Source organism: Bos javanicus, chromosome 11 (assembly GCF_032452875.1).
Source record: "Bos javanicus breed banteng chromosome 11, ARS-OSU_banteng_1.0, whole genome shotgun sequence".
NCBI lineage: Eukaryota > Metazoa > Chordata > Mammalia > Artiodactyla > Bovidae > Bos > Bos javanicus.
In genome coordinates, this window is record NC_083878.1 from 4,637,574 (window position 1) to 4,659,217 (window position 21,644).

Here is a 21,644-nt window from a genome sequence, read left to right on the forward strand (position 1 = left end):
AATGATTCTGCTCTGGAGTGGCACTCCAATTTTGTTTCCATTCGGTTTATTGAACAATTCCCCCCTTTAAAAAGCAAAGTATAACTTAGGTGTAAGTTTTTACATAGTTAACACATAAAGTCGTTGTCCAGATCCGGATATAAAACACTTTTACAACCCTAGTATGACATAAATTTTTAGAGCTTGTTCTCGGTTTGAATGTAAAGATCATCATCTGTTTAGGAGAAATAATGGGTGTGTCTTTTTTAATGGTTTCTGTTTATTTGTTTTGGTAATTCATGGACATGACTACGAGGCTCAATATTGTGGATTTCTGTCTCCCTTTGGAAAACCCAGACGGCTCACCAGTGGTTCACTATCCTTCTTTATTGAACTTCACGCAGCTGAGTACAAAGGGACAGAGGTTAAAGGTGGAAGGGAAGCCCAAAGTCTACTTTTGAACTGAGATCCAATTCCCCAACTCTGCGTCCCCCAGCAGGGAGAGACCCGACGGGGGAAATTTCCAACCTCATTGTCCACCTCCGGGTTCTAGAATCTTGAAACCCCGCGGACCTCGGAGCGCCGCGGACGCGTGCCGGAAGGGGGCGCTCCGGTTTCCGCCTGACGGGCGGGGTAACTAGAGACGCTCTACCCGCGGCGCAGCTCTCGATGAGCCGCGCCCTGCGTCCCCACGCCGAGGCGGCGGGGCGATGCGCTTGCGCACTCGGAGCTCACACCATATGTGCCCTGTCCCAGTGCGCGGGTCTGTGGAGAGCCGGGTGCGAGAGGCGGCAGCGCGAGGGGCACGGAGCCGAGCGGAGACCGAAGTCAGCCGAGGGACAGCGGGTCTGTGAGAGACCGAGTAGAGGGGCTGGGGCTGCGAGTGCCGCTGACACACGATGGGGAAGAAGCAGAAAAACAAGAACGAAGACAGGTATTAGTGGCGGGGTCCTCACGGCGGCGGCCGGCGCGGCTCAGGGGGTCGCGCGGGTCCCGCGGGCGCGGGGCGGACCCGGGTCGAGGCTCGAGAGCGGCCCCGCGAGGCACAGGCCGGGACCTAGAGTGGGCAGCGCGGGCCCGAGACCCCAGTTCCGGGCAGGCGAGGAGGGCCTCGGCGGCGAGCGGGTTCCCAGCCTAGACTCCGTCCCCTCGCCCGGCTCGGGAGAAGGTCTCTGGCTTAGGAGCCGGGAGTCGTTTTGGGGTTCGCGGTCCCTTGGGGCAGGGCTCGGGCGGCCTCACGGAGCCGGGGGCCGCTTGGCCACCGTGGCACGGGCGGGTGGGAGTTGTTGCGGCGCTGCTCTTGGCGGAGGTCTGGAAGAATTCTTTTTTATGTCTGGGTGCCTATGAATTCTTGGAGAGAGAAGGGTTTGGAATGCGACGAGCCTCCAGCCAGGTGTTCTCACCCTCGGAGCCTCTCAGGCACGTTAGAGACAACGCGAGGAGCGTAGCAGGTTGCTCTGTCTTAACTTCAGTTAATTTGGTTCAGCTTTCAATTACTTACGGGCTGATTGTCCAGACTCCATGCTTTTCGCGTTCCTCCTTCCGGCCTTTTGGTCATTTCTTTACTCGCTAGCACCTCCCCTAAGAAAGGAGGAGATGAAACAAACCAACCAGGGTCGCTCTTTTCTAACCACTTAAAAAGGCTTTGGGGGCGAGGGAGCTTAAGGGTGTATGTAGAGTTGAGTACCCCGAGATTATTGTAACATCCCTGGGTGTCATATTCGGTGGAGTTCTTTACCCCTCTTCATGGAAAGGGCTTACTTCCTGGGAGTGAACAACATATGTTATTTTTCACCTTTGTAAACTACTCACCAAACTTAGTTCAAATACTGGGCGTAGTAAGAGAAATTCGGAAGACAAAAACAGCACCCTGTGTTAGTTCATTTTGACTCAAAACGGGTATTTGCTCTTGAAGTTTGAATAAAATTACTAGTTGTGATTTGGAATCCTGGGTCGTTCCCTGATCTGGCCCTCACCTAGCTGTTGAATGGAGTTAAAAAAGACACCAAGTGTCTTGTATTTCAGTTGGAGGTCTATTGGAGGAAGTTAGTTGGTTTGAAGAGTAGCCAGATAAATAGGAAAAAATAAGCAGAATTCTGGGGTGATTTAGTGGGGCAAAAATTTCTATGCTTTTGACAGGATGTTTTGGTGCCTGAGATACTTCTTTTTCGTCAGCCTTACACAAGAAATGGAGAGATGAGTGTAATAAAGCTTCCTGTACCAGTTACCCAGCTTCAGCCATTGTTGTCACGTGACTGGTCCTGTTTCATCTACCTGCTGGATATTTTAAAGCAACTCTGAAAATCGTTTCATGTGTAAATCCTTTAAGTGTATCTGAAAGGTGAATACCTGAGGGGAAAAAAACCACAGAAACACAACATAAAGCACAAACACAATGTCATTAAACCCAAGGAATACTAGCAATGATTTCTTAAATACAGTTGTCAGTTTTCTAATTTCACTGATCCTTATAAGAAATCTTTTTTTTTTTTTTACACAATTGGTTTGTTTGAATCAGGACTACAGAACTCTATTATTTAGATTAAAAAATATGTATGTATTATCTTAATTTTTTTACTTTTCAAGCTCTTTTGCATTAGAAAAAAGCTATTGAGAAGAGAAATATTTATTCTTGTGTGTGCATTTTTTTAGAGAAAAGTGTTACTGATTCATAACATTGTTTATGGATGACATAAAGTTTAAATTGCAAACATTGGAACCTGTTAAATGATTGGTTTGATAGGATAGAAAGAAGGCTATTGGATTTTTTTCCCCTCAGAATAAATCTGCAGCCTTTATTTTTTGGCTCATGTTGAAGGAAAAATGGTGGCAATGTCAGTGAAAAACACATTTTCTTATAAGCCAATATCAAGTTTCTTTGTTTTTTAATGCTTTGTGGATTCCTCCCACCTCCCCTTCCCTTCCCAGTTGTCTTAAGCCAGGCATGTTTCTGCTCAGAAAGAACTGGATAAGAAATGAGCACCTGCTTATTAGCTATCAAGTTAAGGCATTGGGCCACTTTTCAGTTACTGGAAAGAACATAAAATACGTGACTATTTTAATCCTTATATTGTTATTTTAAATTTTTAGCCACTCAGTGTTCATTTAAAATTAGATTTTACTATCTAATCTGAGGGCTTCCAGGTGGTAAAGAATCTACCTGCCAGTGCGGGAGACACAGGAGATGTGGGTTCAATCCCTGGGTTGGGAAGATCCCCAGGAGAAGGAAATGGCAGCCCACTCCAGTATTCTAGCCTGGAAAATTCCGTCGACAGAGGAGCCTGGTGGGCTACAGTCCATGTGGTCACAAAAGAGTTGGACACGACTGAGAGCGCATAGTGCTCACATACACATACATACACGTACACAGCTAATCTGAGGGATCTTATTTGGACTACGTATATTATGTTATGGAGAAGGCAACGGCACCCCACTCCAGTACTCTTGCCTGGAAAATCCCATGGACGGAGGAGCCTGGTGGGCTGCAGTCCATGGGGTCACTAGGAGTTGGACACGACGGAGCGACTTCACTTTCACTTTTCCCTTTCATGCATTGGAGAAAGAAATGGCAACCCACTCCAGTATTCTTGCCTGGAGAATCCCAGGGACGGGGGAGCCTGGTGAGCTGCGGTCTGTGGGGTCACACAGAGTCGGACACGACTGAAGCGACTTAGCAGTAGCAGCATGTTATGTTGTATCAGTGACTGACGTTTGTTTAAACATAGAGTTCTAGAATTTTGTTTTAGCTTATGAAATTCTGAGTGAGATTTTGATAGGTGTTAAGCAAGTTTCCTTTTTCAGTTGACTGGGATAAGAGTCAGTTTTCACAGATCATACAGACAAAATACATGGCCAGTATTTTCGTTTCTTCCTGGGCTTCCCTCGTGGCTCAGATGGTAAAGAATCTGCCTGCAATGCAGGAGACCCACTTTCGATCTCTGGGTTGGGAAGATCCTCTGGAGAAGGGAATGGCAACCCACTCCAGAATTCTTGCCTGGAGAATCCCATGGACAGAGGAGCCTGGCAGGCTATAGTCCATGGGGTCACAAAGAATTGGACATGACTGAGCGACTAACACAAAACACATGGAACCTTTCTGGTCGTCGGTTTGTGTGGTCCGGCCGCGCACAGCACCTTGCGTGCTCTAGCAGTGCCCTACTGTTTCCATTTACACAGCACGATGGATGTTCTTTTATTAGTATATGCAGAGAAAAAAATGATCCTGATTATCTAATTTTTCACAGTTAACCTCCAGTTCATCATTTTAATCCTTTTTTTTAAATTCCCCAAGTGTGGTAGTTGTATTTTTCAGGTTTTAAGGAATGTGTTCTGTTGACTTATCTAGAAAGATTAATACATTTCCATTCCATCACAAAGGCTGTAGAGGGAAGAAAGATCATTATTTCACTTATCTCACAGACATAAAAATGGGGATGTCATTCAGAAATTAGGAGTTGTTTCAGGATTGAGTGGGCTTCCCTTGTGGCTCAGCTGGTAAAGAATCCGCCTGCAATGTGGGAGACCTGGGTTCGATACCTGGATTGGGAAGATCCCCTGGAGAAGGGACAGGCTACCCACTCCAGTATTCTGGCCTGGAGAATTCCATGGACTGTCTAGTCCATGGGGTTGCAAAGACTTGGACATGACTGAGTGACTTTCACTTCACTTCAGGATTGAGTGCGGTTCTGGGGCATCTTCAGTTCTGACTTTTCGCTGGTGGTGAGTTAGTTACTGTTGTTCAGTCACTAAGTCGTGTCCAGCTTTTTTCGACCCCATGAACTGCAACGTGCCAGCCTTCCCTGTCCTCCACCATTGCCTGATGTTTGCGAAAATTCACTTCCATTGAGTCAGTGATGCCATTCAGCCATCTCATCCTCTGTTGCCGCCTTCTCCTGCTTTCAATCTTTCCCAGCATCAGGGTCTTTTCCAGTGAATTGGCTCTTCACATCAGATGGCCAAGTATTGGAGCTTCAGCTTCAGGATCAGTCCTTCCAATGAATATTGGGGGTTGATTTCCTTTAGGATTGACTGGTTTGATCTTCTTGCAGTTCAAGGGACTCTTCCAGCACCACCGTTCGAACACATCAGTTCTTTGACTCAGCCTTCTTTATGGTCCAACTCTCACAGCCATACATGAGTACTGGAAAAACCATAGCTTTGACTAGATGGACCTTTGTTGTCAAAGTAATGTCTCTGCTTTTTAATAGGCTGTCTAGGTTTGTCAAAGCTTTTCTTCCAAAAATAAGCGTCTTTTAATTTTGTGGCTGCAGTCATCGTCCACAGTGATTTTGGAACCCAAGAAAATAAAAGTCTTTGTCACTGTTTTCACTTTTCCCATATGTATGTGCCATGAAGTGATGGGACTGGATGCCATGATCTTCGTGTTTTGAATGTTGAGTTTTAAGCCAGCTTTTTCACACTCCCCTCACCCTATCAAGAGGTTCTCTAGTTCCTCTTCATTTTCTGTAGTGGTATCATCTGCAAGTCTCAAGGTTGTTGATATTTCTCCTGGCAGTCTTGATTCCAGCTTGTGATTCATCCAGCCTGGCGTCTTGCATTATGTACTCTGCATGCAAGTTAAATAAGCAGGTGAACTAGTATAGTAGCTCTTTGCTTTTAATGACATATAATGCCTCTGTCATTCCTGGAAAGATTCCTGCCTTTAGGGGAGTTCTGGCTGTCTCATCGACAACTGTCTATGTTCTAGACTTTCGTCTTGGTTCCACACATTCACCTTACTCAGGTATGATCACAGGGTCTCGGGTCCCTCCCCTGAGACAGGAACATGGTGATTCGCTTAAGGGACCTGTGTGAGCATAGCAGGTACTCCAGAGCTTTCCAGAGGAAGTAGTCCAGGTGGCAAATGTGTCAGGTAGTCCTCATTTGCGTCATGTTTGAATTAAGAATAAACTATTTGCATACGTTAGATCAAAAAAGAAAAAAAGATGTATAATCTGAACGATCCCTTGGCTTACCTTGTTCCTGCTCTGATACTTCAGGTGATTGATACCTGAAAGGAAGGGAAGATATCCTAATTTGTCATAAATGGGTAAAAAAGCAGATGACAAACTTGTGAGCTGCTAGTAACCTCTTCAGCCTTCTATACTGGTGATCCCTGAGGAGCTTATGTAGGCATTTTTGATGTTGCTTACCAGCTAGTTGGACATTACTTTCCTTCTAAGTTTATTCCAGTCTGGCAGTTGGTCTATACATTGGGCAAGGCATTGTTTAACTGAGGACCGGAGTGTCTGGTTAAGTTAGAAAAGCAGTTCTCAAACTTTCTGGTCCTAGGACCTCCTTATACTCTTAAATTACTAGGGAACCCAAAAGGCTTTTCTTTATGTGGGTTATATCAGTCAATGTCTGTGTGTGTGTTAAGTCACTCAGTCATGTCCACCTCTTTGTGACCTTATGGGCTGTAGCGTGCCAGGCCCCTCTGTCCATGGGATTTTCCAGTGGACAAGAATACTGGAATAGGTTGCCATTTCCTCCTCCAGGATCTTTACTACCCAGGGATCAAGCCTGCATCTCTTGCATTGGCAGGCAGATTCTTTACCACTGAGCCACCTGGGAAGCCCATATTAATGGATCAGATCAGATCAGATCAGTCGCTCAGTCGTGTCCAACTCTTTGCGACCCCATGAATCACAGCATGCCAGGCCTCCCTGTCCATCACCAACTCCCGGAGTTCACCCAGACTCACGTCCATCGAGTCAGTGATGCCATCCAGCCATCTCATCCTCTGTCGTCCCCTTTTCCTCTTGCCCCCAATCCCTCCCAGCATCAGAGTCTTTTCCAATGAGTCAACTCTTTGCATGAGGTGGCCAAAGTACTGGAGTTTCAGCTTTAGCATCATTCCTTCCAAAGAAATCCCAGGGCTGATCTCCTTCAGAATGGACTGGTTGGATCTCCTTGCAGTCCAAGGGACTTTCAGGAGTGTTCTCCAACACCACAGTTCAAAAGCATCAATTCTTTGGCACTCAGCCTTCTTCACAGTCCAACTCTCACATCCATACATGACCACAGGAAAAACCATAGCCTTGACTAGACGAATCTTTGTTGGCAAAGTAATGTCTCTGCTTTTGAATATGCTATCTAGGTTGGTCATAATTTTCCTTCCAAGGAGTAAGCGTCTTTTAATTTCATGGCTGCAGTCACCATCTGCAGTGATTTTGGAGCCCAGAAAGATAAAGTCTGACACTGTTCCCAGTGTTTCCCTATCTATTTCCCATGAAGTGATGCGACCATATGCTATGATCTTCGTTTTCTGAATGTTGAGCTTTAAGCCAACTTTTTCACTCTCCACTTTCACTTCCATCAAGAGGCTTTTTAGTTCCTCTTCACTTTCTGCCATAAGGGTGGTGTCATCTGCATATCTGAGGTTATTGATATTTCTCCTGGCAATCTTGATTCCAGCTTGTGTTTCCTCCAGTCCAGCGTTTCTCATGATGTACTCTGCATATAAGTTAAATAAACAGGGTGACAATATACAGCCTTGACGAACTCCTTTTCCTATTTGGAACCAGTCTGTTGTTCCATGTCCAGTTCTAACTGTTGCTTCCTGACTTGCATACAGGTTTCTCAAGAGGCAGGTCAGGTGGTCTGGTATTCCCATCTCTTTCAGAATTTTCCACAGTTTATTGTGATTCATACAGTCAAAGGTTTTGGCATAGTCAGTAAAGCAGAAATAGATGTTTTTCTGGAACTCTCTTGCTTTTTCCATGATCCAGCGGATGTTGGCAATTTGATCTCTGTTTCCTCTGCCTTTTCTAAAACCAGATTGAACATCAGGAAGTTCACGGTTCACATATTGCTGAAGCCTGGCTTGGAGAATTTTGAGCATTACTTTACTAGCATGTGAGATGAGTGCAATTGTGCGGTAGTTTGAGCATTCTTTGGCATTGCCTTTCTTTGGGATTGGAATGCAAACTGACCTTTTCTAGTCCTGTGGCCACTGCTGAGTTTTCCAAATTTGCTGGCATATTGAGTGTAGCACTTTCACAGCACCATCTTTCAGGATTTGGAATAGCTCAACTGGAATTCCATCACCTCCAAAAGCTTTATTTGTAGTGATGCTTTCTAAGGCCCACTTGACTTCACATTCCAGGATGTCTGGCTCTAGGTCAGTGATCACACCATCGTGATTATCTGGGTCGTGAAGATCTTTTTTGTACAGTTCTTCTGTGTATTCTTGCCATCCCTTCTTAATATCTTCTGCTTCTGTTAGGTCCATACCATTTCTGTCCTTTATCGAGCCCATCTTTGCATGAAATGTTCCTTTGGCATCTCTGATTTTCTTGAAGAGATCCCTAGTCTTTCCCGTTCTGTTGTTTTCCTCTATTTCTTTGCATTGATCGCTGAAGAAGGCTTTCTTATCTCTTCTTGCTATTCTTTGGAACTCTGCATTCAGATGTTTGTATCTTTCCTTTTCTCCTTTGCTTTTCGCTTCTCTTCTTTTCACAGCTATTTGTAAGGCCTCCCCAGACAGCCATTTTGCTTTTTTGCATTTCTTTTCCATGGGAATGGTCTTGATCCCTGTCTCCTGTACAATGTCACGAACCTCATTCCATAGTTCATCAGGCACTCTATCTATCGGATCTAGGCCCTTAAATCTATTTCTCACTTCCACTGTATAATCATAAGGGATTTGAGTTAGTTCATACCTGAATGGTCTAGTGGTTTTCCCTACTTTCTTCAATTTAAGTCTGAATTTGGTAATAAGAAGTTCATGATCTGAGCCACAGTCAGCTCCTGGTCTTATTTTTGTTGACTGTATAGAGCTTCTCCATCTTTGGCTGCAAAGAATATAATCAATATGATTTCGGTGTTGACCGTCTGGTGATATCCATGTATAGAGTCTTCTCTTGTGTTGTTGGAAGAGGGTGTTTGTTATGACCAGTGCATTTTCTTGGCAAAACTCTTTTAGTCTTTGCCCTGCTTCATTCTGTATTCCAAGGCCAAATTTGCCTGTTACTCCAGGTGTTTCTTGACTTCCTACTTTTGCATTCCAGTCCCCTATAACGAAAAGGACATCTTTTTGGGTGTTAGTTCTAAAAGGTCTTGTAGGTCTTCATAGAACCGTTCAACTTAGGCTTCTTCAGCGTTACTGGTTGGGGCATAGACTTGGATTACTGTGATATTGAATGGTTTGCCTTGGAAACAAACAGAGATCATTCTATCGTATTAATGGATACCACATTACAAATTAAAACTAAAAGATTCTTTAAATATATTGATTTAAAAATAAAAACAATAAGCATCACATATGAACATAAATAACATTGCTGAATAATCACTTTCAAAAATTAATGTAAGTAATGGTGTTAAATGGTTCATAAACCTCTGCAGTCTGGTTTAGTAGAAGATAACTTGATTCTTACCTGCTTGTGCATTCAGTCTGCAGCAAATCACACACCGTGTGGCCTCTGGAAAACACCTCACAGTTGGGAGGAAATGAGAATGAAAAAAGGCCTCCCAGTATTATGTGGAAAGTAGTTGTGACCTCTTGATTTAGTTTAGATGCCCTGAATAAGTCTTGAGGGGAAACTACCTTGAGAACTGTTTATTTAGGGATTCCTAAACTTAAGAGCTAGACATTTGTGAGACATTCTCCAAGCTTTTTGACTTTCATTAATGTTTGTCCAACAGGTGCTTAGAATGCTTGAGTATCACTCAGAGGAAAACTTAAGATATTTGTGGGCATGTTCATGCTCTTGATAGTTTACCCATTCATAATTTTATTTTTTTATGTAATAAGTGAGTTTATCAAGATCTATTAAAAATCTCGGGACTGATTTTAATTAGGAATCCCATTAAGTTTTTAGATTATTTGGTACACTTTTATCTTTATGGTATTGAATCATTCCCTTCGAGAAATACATTGTCTGTTTAAGTTTTTAAGTGCCAAATATAGTGGTGAAATATAGTGATAAACAAGTTAGTAATGACATGCTTCTCTGGTTAATTATCAGTAATATTTTATTATTTTCTTCATTTGCACCTTTAGGATATTTCTTGTTTGGTTTATTTCTAGGTATCTTGCAGTTTTGGTTTCCGTTAATATAGGAAAACTTACTTTTGAGATGATCTGACTATCTTACTGAATTCTCTATTACTAAAAGTGGCTTTGTGAAGGATGAGGCCTTAGTTGCGATTCACGTCTTAGTTTGTGATAATATGTGATAGAAGGAAGAACAGGGAGAAAAAATTGACATAACAGCATTTAAATGTTTTAGTGACACACAAATGACTCCTTTTCCCTTCCCTTTCTAACTTGTTGTTCAGTGGCTGAGTTGTGTCCGACACTTCAACCCCATGGGCTGCAGTGCGACGGATCCCTCTGCCCTTCACTGTCTGCTGGAACAAATGCCCGTTAGTCACTGATGCTGTCCCGCCATCGCAGCCTCTCCTTTCTTTGGCCTTCAGTGTTTCCCAGCATGAGGGTCTTTTCCAGTGAGTTGGCTCTTTGCATCAGGTGGCCAAAGTATTGGAGCTTAAGCATTAGTCCTTCTAGTGATTCAGGGTCGATTTCCTTGCAGTCAAAGCGACTTTCTAGTCTTCTCTAGCACCACAATTCTAAAGCATCAACTTTTCTGTTCAGCCTTGTTTATGGTCCAACTCTCACATCCATACCTGACTCCTGGAAAAACCATAGCCTTGACTATATGGACCTTGTTAGCAAAGTGATGTCTCAGCTTTTTAATACGCTCTTTGGGTTTGTCGTAGCTTTCCTTCTTTTTGTTAAATATGTACTGTTAAGAAATTTTAAATCAAGTGATTTGAACTGTTATTAAACAATATTGAAATAAACACAGTATAGTACTTGCTGCTGCTGCTGCAAGTCGCTTCAGTCGTGTCCGACTCTGTGCGACCCCATAGACGGCAGCCCACTAGGCTCCCCGGTCTCTGGGATTCTGCAGGCAAGAACACTGGAGTGGGTTGCCATGTCCTTCTCAATGCATGAAAGTGAAAAGTGAAAGTGAAGTCACTCAGTCGTGTCTGACTCTTAGCGACCCCATGGACTGCAGCCTACCAGGCTCCTCCATCCATGGAATTTTCCAGGCAAGAGTACTGGAGTGGGGTGCCATTGCTTGCCCTAGCAGTAATCACAAATTTACATAATTTTAATAATGAGAACACTTAATTTAGAGGCAGGAAGTATGCTGTAACTAGTTTGAGAATCTGGAGGAAGGGAAAAGTACAAAGAGATAAGAACTACTCTATAACAAGCAGTGGAGGAAACAGATTTAGCACAATAATGTGCTTGAGGCTTACAGCCTCTCCACTGATAAGCCAAATGGGACTCCAGAACCTGTGGTTAAGTGTCTCAAATTTCTTTCTTCCTTAACTTTAATTGAATAACTACCTGTCTCATAGCCTGTTTACCATGAAGGCAATGATGATTTGATGTTTCATTCCTTCCCATTTCAGACATGATATAGAAAATTTCAGGTGTGTTTTTTTCAGAGGAATCCCGGCTTTTCACCCAGCTAGCAGTCCTTTTTTAGAATCATTGGTTTTCAGACCTCCCTTTGGTGATAGAAAGGTACTTTTATTGAGATACAAAATATTATTTGGTTTTTCTGTTTTTGAAACTTGTTTCACACCATAAACTTCGTATGAGCAGTCTCCAAAAACACAATAAGTACTGTTTTAATGAAATTAAATTTGTTTTCATAGGTTTTAGGTACCGAGCTCTGGTGAAACTAGTAGATGTCATTGATGATACCGCAGTAGTTGGAATTTAAGTCTAGAATCACATGTCCTCAGAATTCATTGTATGAATGTGCCACATTTGATTAACCCATCCATACATCAGTTAGTGAAGATAGGGGTTTTTCCCACTTTTTGGCTCTTTTGAATAATACCATTATAAGTTTTAAGTATAAACTTACACCTTATAAGTGTGTAAGTTTTCGTGTGGGTATATGCCTAAGAGTGAAATTGCTTGGTCACTCTAGATTTAACTTTTTTAGAAACTGTTGAGTAGGTTAACTTGTTTTCCGGAAACTGTCAAAGCTGCTGCTCAGTTTTATATTCCAACCAACAATGTATTAGAGTTTCAGTTTCTCTGCATCTTTGTCAACACTTATTATCATCTGACTTTTTGATGATAGCCATTCTAGTTGGTGTGAAGTGGTATCTTATTGTGGCTTTTGGTTTGCACTTCATGATGGCTTAAGGTGTTGAGTATCTTATGTTTATTAGACTTGTATTTGTATATCTTGTTTGGAGAACTATCTGTTCAGATCCTTTGCTCATTTTAAAATTGAGTTCTTTATTATTGAGGAATAAGAGTTCTTTATATATTTTAGCAAAACCACTTTATCACATACAGTTTGCAAATATTTTCTCTCATTCTGCGCATTATCCTTATTTTTCTCCCACAGGAAGTTGTTTCAGTTTTTTGGTGGTGGTATTTGTAGCACAAAAGTTTCTAATTTTGATGAATTCTGGTTTATCTGTTTTTTTCTTTAGTTGCTTGTGCTTTTGGTGTCAGATCTAAGAAATTATCACCAAATCTAAGGTCATGAAATTTTACTATGCTTTATAGTTTCAGTTCTTACATTTAGATCTTTGAGCCATCTGTGGTTAATTTTTTTTCTGTTGTCTGAAATCAGCAGTAAAGAATCTTAATGCAGGAGACCTGGGTTTGATCCCTGGATTGGGAAAATCTCCTGGAGGAGGAACTGACAACCCACTCCAGTATTCTTGCCTGGGAAATCGCATGGACAGAAAAGCCTGGTGGGCTACAGTCCATAGGGTTGCAAAGAGTTGAACATGACTGAAACAACTTAACAGCAGCAACAGGGAACCAGGTTCCTTCTTTGCATGTGGACGTTCAGTTGTCAGAGCCCTATTTTTTTTTTGAAGATCATTCTCTATTTCCTTGTTCAAATCAGTTGACTGTGTATGTAGTGCTTTATTTCTGGACTCAGTTCTGTTCCATCGGTCCAGGTCTGTCCTTACTGTTTTGATTACTACAGCTTTAGTATTGAATTTGGAAAGTATGATTTCTCTTTGTTCCTTTTGGAGCTGGTTTTGGCTATTCTGGGTTCCTTGCATTTCTATACTGATTTTATGGTTAGATTCTCAATTACTGCCGTCCCCCCACCTCCCAAAAAAAGAAAAGGCAGCTGGGATTTCAATTGAGATAGGATTTCTTCTATAGATTGGTTTTGGGAGTATTGCCAATGTTATGCCTTCAAATCCATGAACATGAAATGTATTTCCATTTATTTAGGTCTTCAGGTTTTTTCCAGTGATTTTTTTTTTTTTTTAAGTTTTCAGTGTATAACAATTGCAACTCTTTTTAAAAATTATTGAGACATTTTTTTTTTGCTGTCATAAATGCCATTATTTTTAAATTTCATTTCCAGATTGTTTATTGCACAGTTTAAATACAGTTGATTTTTATATGTCAGTCTGTTGTTCTTACTGAACCTCCTATATTATTAATAGCTTAAATGTTTGTTGTATATGTGGATTTCCGTGGTGGCTCAGTGGTAAGGAATCCACCTGCCAATGCAGGAGACCCAGATTTGATCCCTGGGTGGGGAAGATCTCCTGGAGAAGGGGATGACATTCCTTCCAGTATTCTTGCCTGGAAAATCCCATGGACCAAGGAGCCTGGCGGGCTATATAGTCCATAGTGTATCAAAGAGTTGGACACTGCTGAGCAAGTAAATAATCATTGTGGATTCCTCTGTATTTTCTATGTACATGGTCATGTCGGCTACAAGTCTAGACAGTTTTCTCTTTGTTTTCCGTTCTTTTCCTGTCTAAATGGTTTATAGTTCTCTGGCTAGATCCTGCTGTCCAGTGTTGGGTAGAATGGGGGGAAATGGACATCCTTGTCTTGTTTCTGATCTTGGGGGGAGGGGAAGGCTTTCAGTTTTTCCAATGAATGGCTGTTGCATTTTGTAAAATGATATTTCTTCATCTGTGCAATGAGTATGTGGTTTTGGTTTATTACCCTATTTATACATGATGGATTACATTAATCAGGTTTCATGTGTTGAACCAACTTGCAATCCTGGGATAGATCCCACTTGGTCATGGTGTGTGATCCTTTTTATATGTTTTTAAATTTGGTTTGCTAGTGTTTTATTGAGAATTTCTTTTTTTTTTTTTTTTTTTTACTTTTAACCTATGTACTTGTTTGAGTTCTTTGGATAAACTTCATAGAATTGAATTTTTATTAATTTGATAATATCTCTGAGTTACTTATAATTTGCTTGTGATTATACATCCGTGTTCGGAGAAGGCAATGGCACCCCACTCCAGTACTCTTGCCTGGAAAATCGCATGGACGGAGGAGCCTGGTAGGCTGCAGTCCATGGGATCACTGAGGGTCGGACACGACTGAGCGACTTCACTTTGACTTTTCACTTTTGTGCATCGGAGAAGGAAATGGCAACCCACTCCAGTGTTGTTTCCTGGAGAATCCCAGGGATGGGGGAGCCTGGTGGGTTGCTGTCTCTGGGGTCGCACAGAGTCAGACACGACTGAAGCGACTTAGCAGCATACATCCGTGTTAGTGGCTCAGTTATGTTCAACTCTTTGGAACCCCATGGACTGTAGCCCACCAGGGGCCTCTACCCATGGAATTCTCCAGGCAAGAATACTGGAGTGGGTAGCCATTCCCTTCTCGAGTGGATCTTCCTGACCCAGGGATTGAAAATGGGTCTCCTGCATTGCAGGCAGATTCTTTACCATCTGAGCCACAAGGGAAGCCCGATTAATGATATATATGATCTTATTTCAGCCATCCTGGTTTGTTTTTAATTTGTGCCAAGTCTGCAGTTTTTTGTTTCTATTTTTACCCCCTCTTATCTTGGATTAGAATTTAAACGTGCTGTTTCTATTTTTTTTAAGTGATTTGACTTAAAATTTTGCCTTGCATATGTATCTAAAGCCCTGTAAACCTGTAAAAAGGTAGATTGTTTCTACCTTTTGGCTGTTGAGGGTTTCCCTGGTAGCTCAGGGTAAAGAATCCACCTGCAATGCAGGAGACCCCGGTAAAATCCTGCTGCTCTGAACATTTGTATGTGGTTTTTTTTTTTGAGTCCCGGTTTTCCGTTCTTTTGAGTGTGGTATACACCAGGGAGTGGAGTTGGTAGATCGCTCAGGGCTTACCTTCTTGAGGAACCACCAAACTTTCCCACCGCAGCTGCACCGTTTTACATTACCACCAGAACGTACAAGGGTTTTGATTTCTTCATTTCATTGCCAACAGTTCTGTTCCTTTTTTGTTGTTATTATTAATAGCCATCCTTGCAGTTGTAAAGTGGTGTCCCATTGTGGTTTAATTGGCATTTCTGTGGTTACTAATGATGTTGAACATCTTTTATGTATTCATTGGTCATTTGTATTGTTGTTGTTGTTGGTTAATCGCTAAGTTGTGTCCAACTGTTTTCGACCCCATGGACTGTAGCTCACTAGGCTCCTCTGTCCGTGGGATTTCTGAGGCAAGAATACTGAAGTGGGTTGCCATTTCCTTCTTCAGAGGATCTTCCTGACCCAGGGATCAAACCCAGGTCTCCTTCTTTGGCAGGTAGATTGTTTACTGCCAAGCCACCAGAGAAGCCCGGCCATTTGTATATCTTTGGACAAACGTCTGTGCAAGTCCTTTACTCATTTTTTAAAAAAAGATTTATTTGGCTGTTGTTCAATCTTAGCTGTGCGGCGTGGGCATTTGCAAGATGAGGCATGTGGGCTTAGTTGCCCCGGGGCATATGGGAATTTTAGTTCTCAGACTAGGACTCAAACCTGCATCCCCTGAATTGCAAGGTGGATTCTTAACCACTGGATCATCAGGGAAGTCCCTACTCATTTTTAAATTGGCTTGTTTCTCTCAGGCTGTGAGTTATTTCAGGATGCTTGATCTTTAACGGATCTGTAAATACTTCTCCCATTGTGTGGATTGTCTTTTGACTGTCTTGATAGAGTGTCATTTTTACTAAAATTTTTAATAAAATCTAGTTTTTGTTGCTTGTGCTTTGGGTATTCCTTGTGTATCAAGGAATCTACTGCTGAGTCATGCCAGGTCATGAAGAACCTATACGTTTTCATGAGTTTTGTTATTTTAGCACTAACATTTAGGTTACACCCCATTTCGAGTTAGTGTTTCTATGTAGTGTGAGGCAGGGGTCCAGCTTTATTCTTTTGTGTGTGGAAGTCTAGTCCCAGCACTGTTTGTTGAGACTGTTTCTTCCCGTAGGTACTGATTTGGGCACTGTCATATCAGTGACCACGGATAAATGGGTTATTTCTGGACTGATGGTTTTATTCTTTTGTTTTTTATGGTTATCCCAATAACCTACCACATTGTTTTGGTTGCTGTAAGGTAAATTTTCTTAAGTCAAAAATTTCAACCGTATACAGAAGTAGAACAGTTTAAACACGTCTGTCCACCACTCACATTCAAATATTATTGATTCACAGATTACCGCGTTTCATCTACATTCTACTCATTCGCCTCCTCCCTCTCCCCATTATATTGAAATAACCCCAGATGTGTAAATATTTCAGGAGGTTATATAATTGTAAGAAATTGTATACTTATAAGAAAGAAAGCTTTACATCTTAAATATAATTTTTAAAGAATGGTATGTTTTCATTCATGTGGAAAATTCATATACAGAGAATCCTGTCTGTGTTAGATAAATGAAATATTGTGGTTTTCTCCCAGTGGGATTTTTAAACTGTTGTTTGAATCCGTTGTCTCAGAAAATTCAATTTTGAAGTTTTACAATGATCAAAATACAGTAGTTGCTATGGTGGTAGACAAGGTTTTTATTAAGCTGAAGTGATGAAACTGGTGAGGCTTGCCTGTGGTATGCAAATTGTGGTTGCCATTCCAGAATAGGGTTTTTTTTCTTTAATAGTGTGTCTGTTAGGAATATGTTACATTCCCTGCTGGTTGTGAAAGGTAGGGAGATGAATTGAGCATACAGAAAGACATTTTCTGTTCTCAGGGAAGCTTGCATCGTAATACAGAAAATAGGCATAACACAGGGAGGAGGTCTTGAGTTGCTTCGCTGTTGCCTGTACTCAGGTGCAGACCATTCTAATGCGCGTGGTCTCAGCACGTGGGAAGCTGTCTCCTGAAAGTAGTTATCTACATCGAAATTTTATTAGTATTTGATTATGCCAGGTGAGAATAATCTTCTAACAGTGATTAAGGACTAGAGTTCTTTTACAAAGAGATTGAGTTTGCTATCTGTGAATGCTGAAAGTATTCAGTTCAGTCAATTAATTTTGAACATAAGTTGTGTCCTTAAGGTGTTAATTGAGGATGTCGACTTAAATTACCCAACATTGCCCTTCAAGCCCAAAACTAAGTATAAACTCTAATGCAGTTTGAAATTGTAAGTACTCTTATCAAATAGAAACAAAGATAAAAATTTTTGACATTCAGATTTGCAGCATCAATGTGAAGAATGATACTTTTGTTGATTCTAAACAAGTGCTTCTCATGTTTTAATGTGCATGTGACTCACCTGTAGGTCTTGTTAAAATGGAGATTTTGATTCAGTAAGTCTTGAGTGAGACCTGAGATTTGGCATTTCCAACAAGCTGATCCTAATGCTGCTTATCCTGGATTTGTTCTTTGAGTGGCAGGATCTGAATGACCATTTTATTGTGAATGTATTGCTTCCTATGATGGCAAAACTTCAAAACCTAAACTTGAGTTCAGCATGCCTATGCTAGTAAAGGCTCAATTTTTCTGATATCTTTTTCAGTATGAAATAATGACTTTCAGCTTTGCTTTATAGCACTGTCTTGGGAAAAATGTTTAATTTCCATGTTAAGTTTGCATCTGATCTTTTACATTAATGGAAACAACTTGGTGGAGATTTGTAAACAAAAGCCTTGGTTGATGTTCTGTGACAGTAAACTGTGATAAAGTGGCAATCCATATAATTCATGGAGTGTTCAATTAAACAGGTAAAAGTCACTGGGCAGAATTTTCAGATTTCTGAAATTATCCACAACCCTGCATTTCCCCACAACAGACTGGTTCCAAATAGGAAAAGGAGTACTTCAAGGCTGTATATTGTCACCCTGCTTATTTAACTTATATGCAGAGTACATCATGAGAAACGCTGGACTGGAAGAAACACAAGCTGGAGTCAAGATTGCCGGGAGAAATATCAATAACCTCAGATATGCAGATGACACCACCCTTATGGCAGAAAGTGAAGAGGAACTAAAAAGCCTCTTGATGGAAGTGAAAGTGGAGAGTGAAAAAGTTGGCTTAAAGCTCAACATTCAGAAAACAAAGATCATGGCATCCGGTCCCATCACTTCATGGGAAATAGATGGGGAAACAGTGGAAACAGTGTCAGACTTTATTTTTCTGGGCTCCAAAATCACTGCAGATGGTGACTGCAGCCATGAAATTAAAAGACGCTTACTCCTTGGAAGGAAAATTATGACCAACCTAGATAGCATATTCAAAAGCAGAGACATTACTTTGCCAACAAAGATTCGTCTAGTCAAGGCTATGGTTTTTCCTGTGGTCATGTATGGATGTGAGAGTTGGACTGTGAAGAAGGCTGAGTGCCAAAGAATTGATGCTTTTGAACTGTGGTGTTGGAGAAGACTCTTGAGAGTCCCTTGGACTGCAAGGAGATCCAACCAGTCCATTCTGAAGGAGATCAGCCCTGGGATTTCTTTGGAAGGAATGATGCTGAAGCTGAAACTCCAGTACTTTGGCCACCTCATGGGAAGAGTTGACTCATTGGAAAAGACTCTGATGCTGGGAGGGATTGGGGGCAAGAGGAGAAGGGGACGACAGAGGACGAGATGGCTGGATGGCATCACTGACTCGATGGACATGAGTCTGGGTGAACTCCGGGAGTTGGTGATGGACAGGGAGGCCTGACGTGCTGCGATTCATGGGGTCGCAAAGAGTCGGACATGACTGAGCGACTGAACTGAACTGAACTGAACTGAACCCATCCTACCCAGCCCTCCTTTGAGGGTACTCATTTCCGATTGAAAAAGCTGCCCTAAACTGATTTTATAGTTGGACACATTGGAATCCATAATAATGTGTGAACTTAGATATGTATATTTGGAAGGCGACAAGACGGTGCTTGTACTTGCTTTTGCTTTTGTGTTCTTAGTACTTCAGTTATGAGGCATTTAGAAAGTGGAGAATTAGGCTCCATTTTGTGAGAGGTAGCAAGATGCATTCTGTTTGCTTGCATTGTGTGACGCAGTGTGGTTTCATAGCCCTTTGAAGGGCATCAAGACTCAGTTCATAAGGAAACTTTAAGGTTGGAGGGGCTTTTCGTTTTCCTCTAAGACATGATTAGGTACTTCTGAATTTATTAATGAACTGTATCTAAGATAGAACTCCATTGAGGAAGTGGAGAGTGTTGGGTTCTGTGGTTGTGCAAGTGGCGAGAGCTAGTGAGGAGCAATGACTGCTGGACTCTTTCTTGTTTTATCTTTGTGTTTCCTGTTTGTATATCTAACTGTTGTCAAGCAGTGCTTGACAGGTGTTGAGGTAAGAAGAGATGGATGTTGGAGGAAAAGAAATGCTGAAAGTTGTCTTATGGAGAAGGCAGGACTAGATTTCGCTGTTTTCCTTATTGGTCCTGGCACCGGTGAGATAGTTCGGAGTGAAGAAGGGAGTCCTTATGGTTTCTGTCTTGTTTGCTCTTCTTCGTAAGCTGGTTTAAGGGGAGGAGCAGAAGCCAAAGTGAAGTGAGAAGGGTTAGTGACCACTATGCCTGCCCTCAGTACTTAAGAGATTATGAACTTTTTTTTTTTTTTCTTTCCACCTGGGGTTGGGGAGGGTCAAGTTGTGGGTGGGGAGAGGAGGCCTGTTGTGGTTTGGATTTTACCTTCTTCCATCACTCTGCTTTCTACTTATAGGCCCTGGTATCCTATTAGGAACAGAAAGAAACACGTGAGTGCTTCAGTTATTATCGTACCCTAACAAGTCATTCCCATACTTAGTGGTTTAAAACACTGAAAATAATCGTCTCTCTTGGTTCTGAGGGTTGACTGGGCTCAAATGGGCCTTGCTTGGAGGTCTCCATGTGGTTGCAGGTAAACGATGACTGAGATGGAATCACTGGACAGTCCCCTCACTGGCCATCACTTCCTTCTGGAGGTTGATGGTAACTGTTGGTTGGGATGTCAGCCTGAACACCCATCCTTGACCTCTCTCTGTGGTCTGGACATCCTCACTAGCTTGGCAGCAGATACCTCAAGAGCCAGGAAGTAGAAGGCCTGGACTCAGAAATTGTAGCATCATTTCTGCCATATTCAGTTGAGCAAACATACAATCTTGTATTAAAAGGGAGGGGCATAGACCCCCAGTTCTTAGAATGGCGGAGAAATCATGGGCCAGGTTGTAAGACCTCCACAGAGGGTAAAATAAAGAGGCGCTGGAGAAAAGGTATTGTAGTAGGAGAGAATCCTTGGGAGCTGGGAGCTTTTGAATTGTGGACTGATTTGGGAGGGTATTGGATTTTCTGTGTTCTTGTCTAATGCAGACAACTTTTTAGTGGAACATGCCTGTCATTAATAAATGGAATTTGCCAAGTTCAAAGTTGAGAGATTTGTAAATAAGTTAATTTTACTTCTTCACAGGGAACTTTTTTGGGTGGGGTTATATTATGTGTAATTAAAAGGCTTTGGCGTATTGATCTCGAAGTGAAGTGTCTCATTTTAAATTTTTATATGTATTTTTTGATTATTCCAAAAAGCCAAGCACCGAAGTTGATCACATGCTTTTACGTACACTTAATAAATAACTGTATTTTTAAAAGACTTCTTCACAGTAATATCATTTCAGTTACATATTACATTGTGTTAGTAGAGATTAAGGTATTATAAAAATATTATATGTTGATTCTTATTTTCATAACTTGTAAAAATGAATAAAATGACATATTAGATATATATAATTTTAACTTCACTGTTTTCAGTAAATTGATAAATCCATTCTGTAACCTCTCAACTGCTTTTATAGTATCCCTAGAGATTTAAATTCTCTTTGAGGTATAATCGACACCAAATACACAAATTTCAAGTGTGGCGTCAATAAGCTTTGGCAAATTATACAGTTGTGCTTCTTTCACCAGGGCTTCCCTGGCGGCTCAGACAGTAAAGAATCTGCCTGCCATGTGGGAGACCTGGGTTCAATCCCAGGGTTGGGAAGATTCCCTGGCTGATATTTTATATTTCCATTAGCCCTAGAAGTTCATGACCCTTTGTAGGCAATCCTTTCAGGCCAAAAATAACTGTAGCTTTTTTTTGGGGGGGGGTAGGTTATTGTAATTTTCCCTTTTCTAGAAATTCATGTAAGTAGAATCATAGAGGATGTAGCCTTTATTGACTGGCTGGGTTTCTTTTAAAGTAATACTTTTGAGATTCCTCTATGTTGGTGTGTATAATATGAATTCTTTATTTTTATTATTGAGTAGTAGTCTATTATGTGGGTGCCATGCCATGCCTAGTTGCTCAGTCATGTCTGACTCTGGACCCCATGAACTCTAGCCCAGCAGGCTCCTTTGTCCATGGGGATTCTCCAGGGAAGTGGGTTTGCTATGCCCTCCTCCAGGGGATCTTCCCAACCCAGGGACTGAACCCAGGTCTCTCGAATAGTAGGCAGATTCTTTACCATCTGAGCCACCAGG

The 21,644-nt window shown here is 41.7% G+C and overlaps 1 protein-coding gene across 3 annotated transcripts in view; it reads left to right on the forward strand.

The window, feature by feature from the left end:
* Positions 1-21,644, forward strand: part of EIF5B (eukaryotic translation initiation factor 5B) — a 76,528-nt gene that overhangs the window by 322 nt on the left and 54,562 nt on the right. For 2 of the 3 annotated variants that reach the window (XM_061431656.1, XM_061431658.1), the window contains exon 1: positions 601-913. The exons of the other annotated variant lie outside the window; for it this stretch is intronic. In XM_061431656.1, coding sequence (XP_061287640.1) covers positions 879-913 — 35 coding nt within the window. In that variant the 5' untranslated portion in view covers positions 601-878. Of the gene's footprint in view, positions 1-600; positions 914-21,644 lie in introns of those variants that run through there. 3 annotated transcript variants of the gene reach the window in all.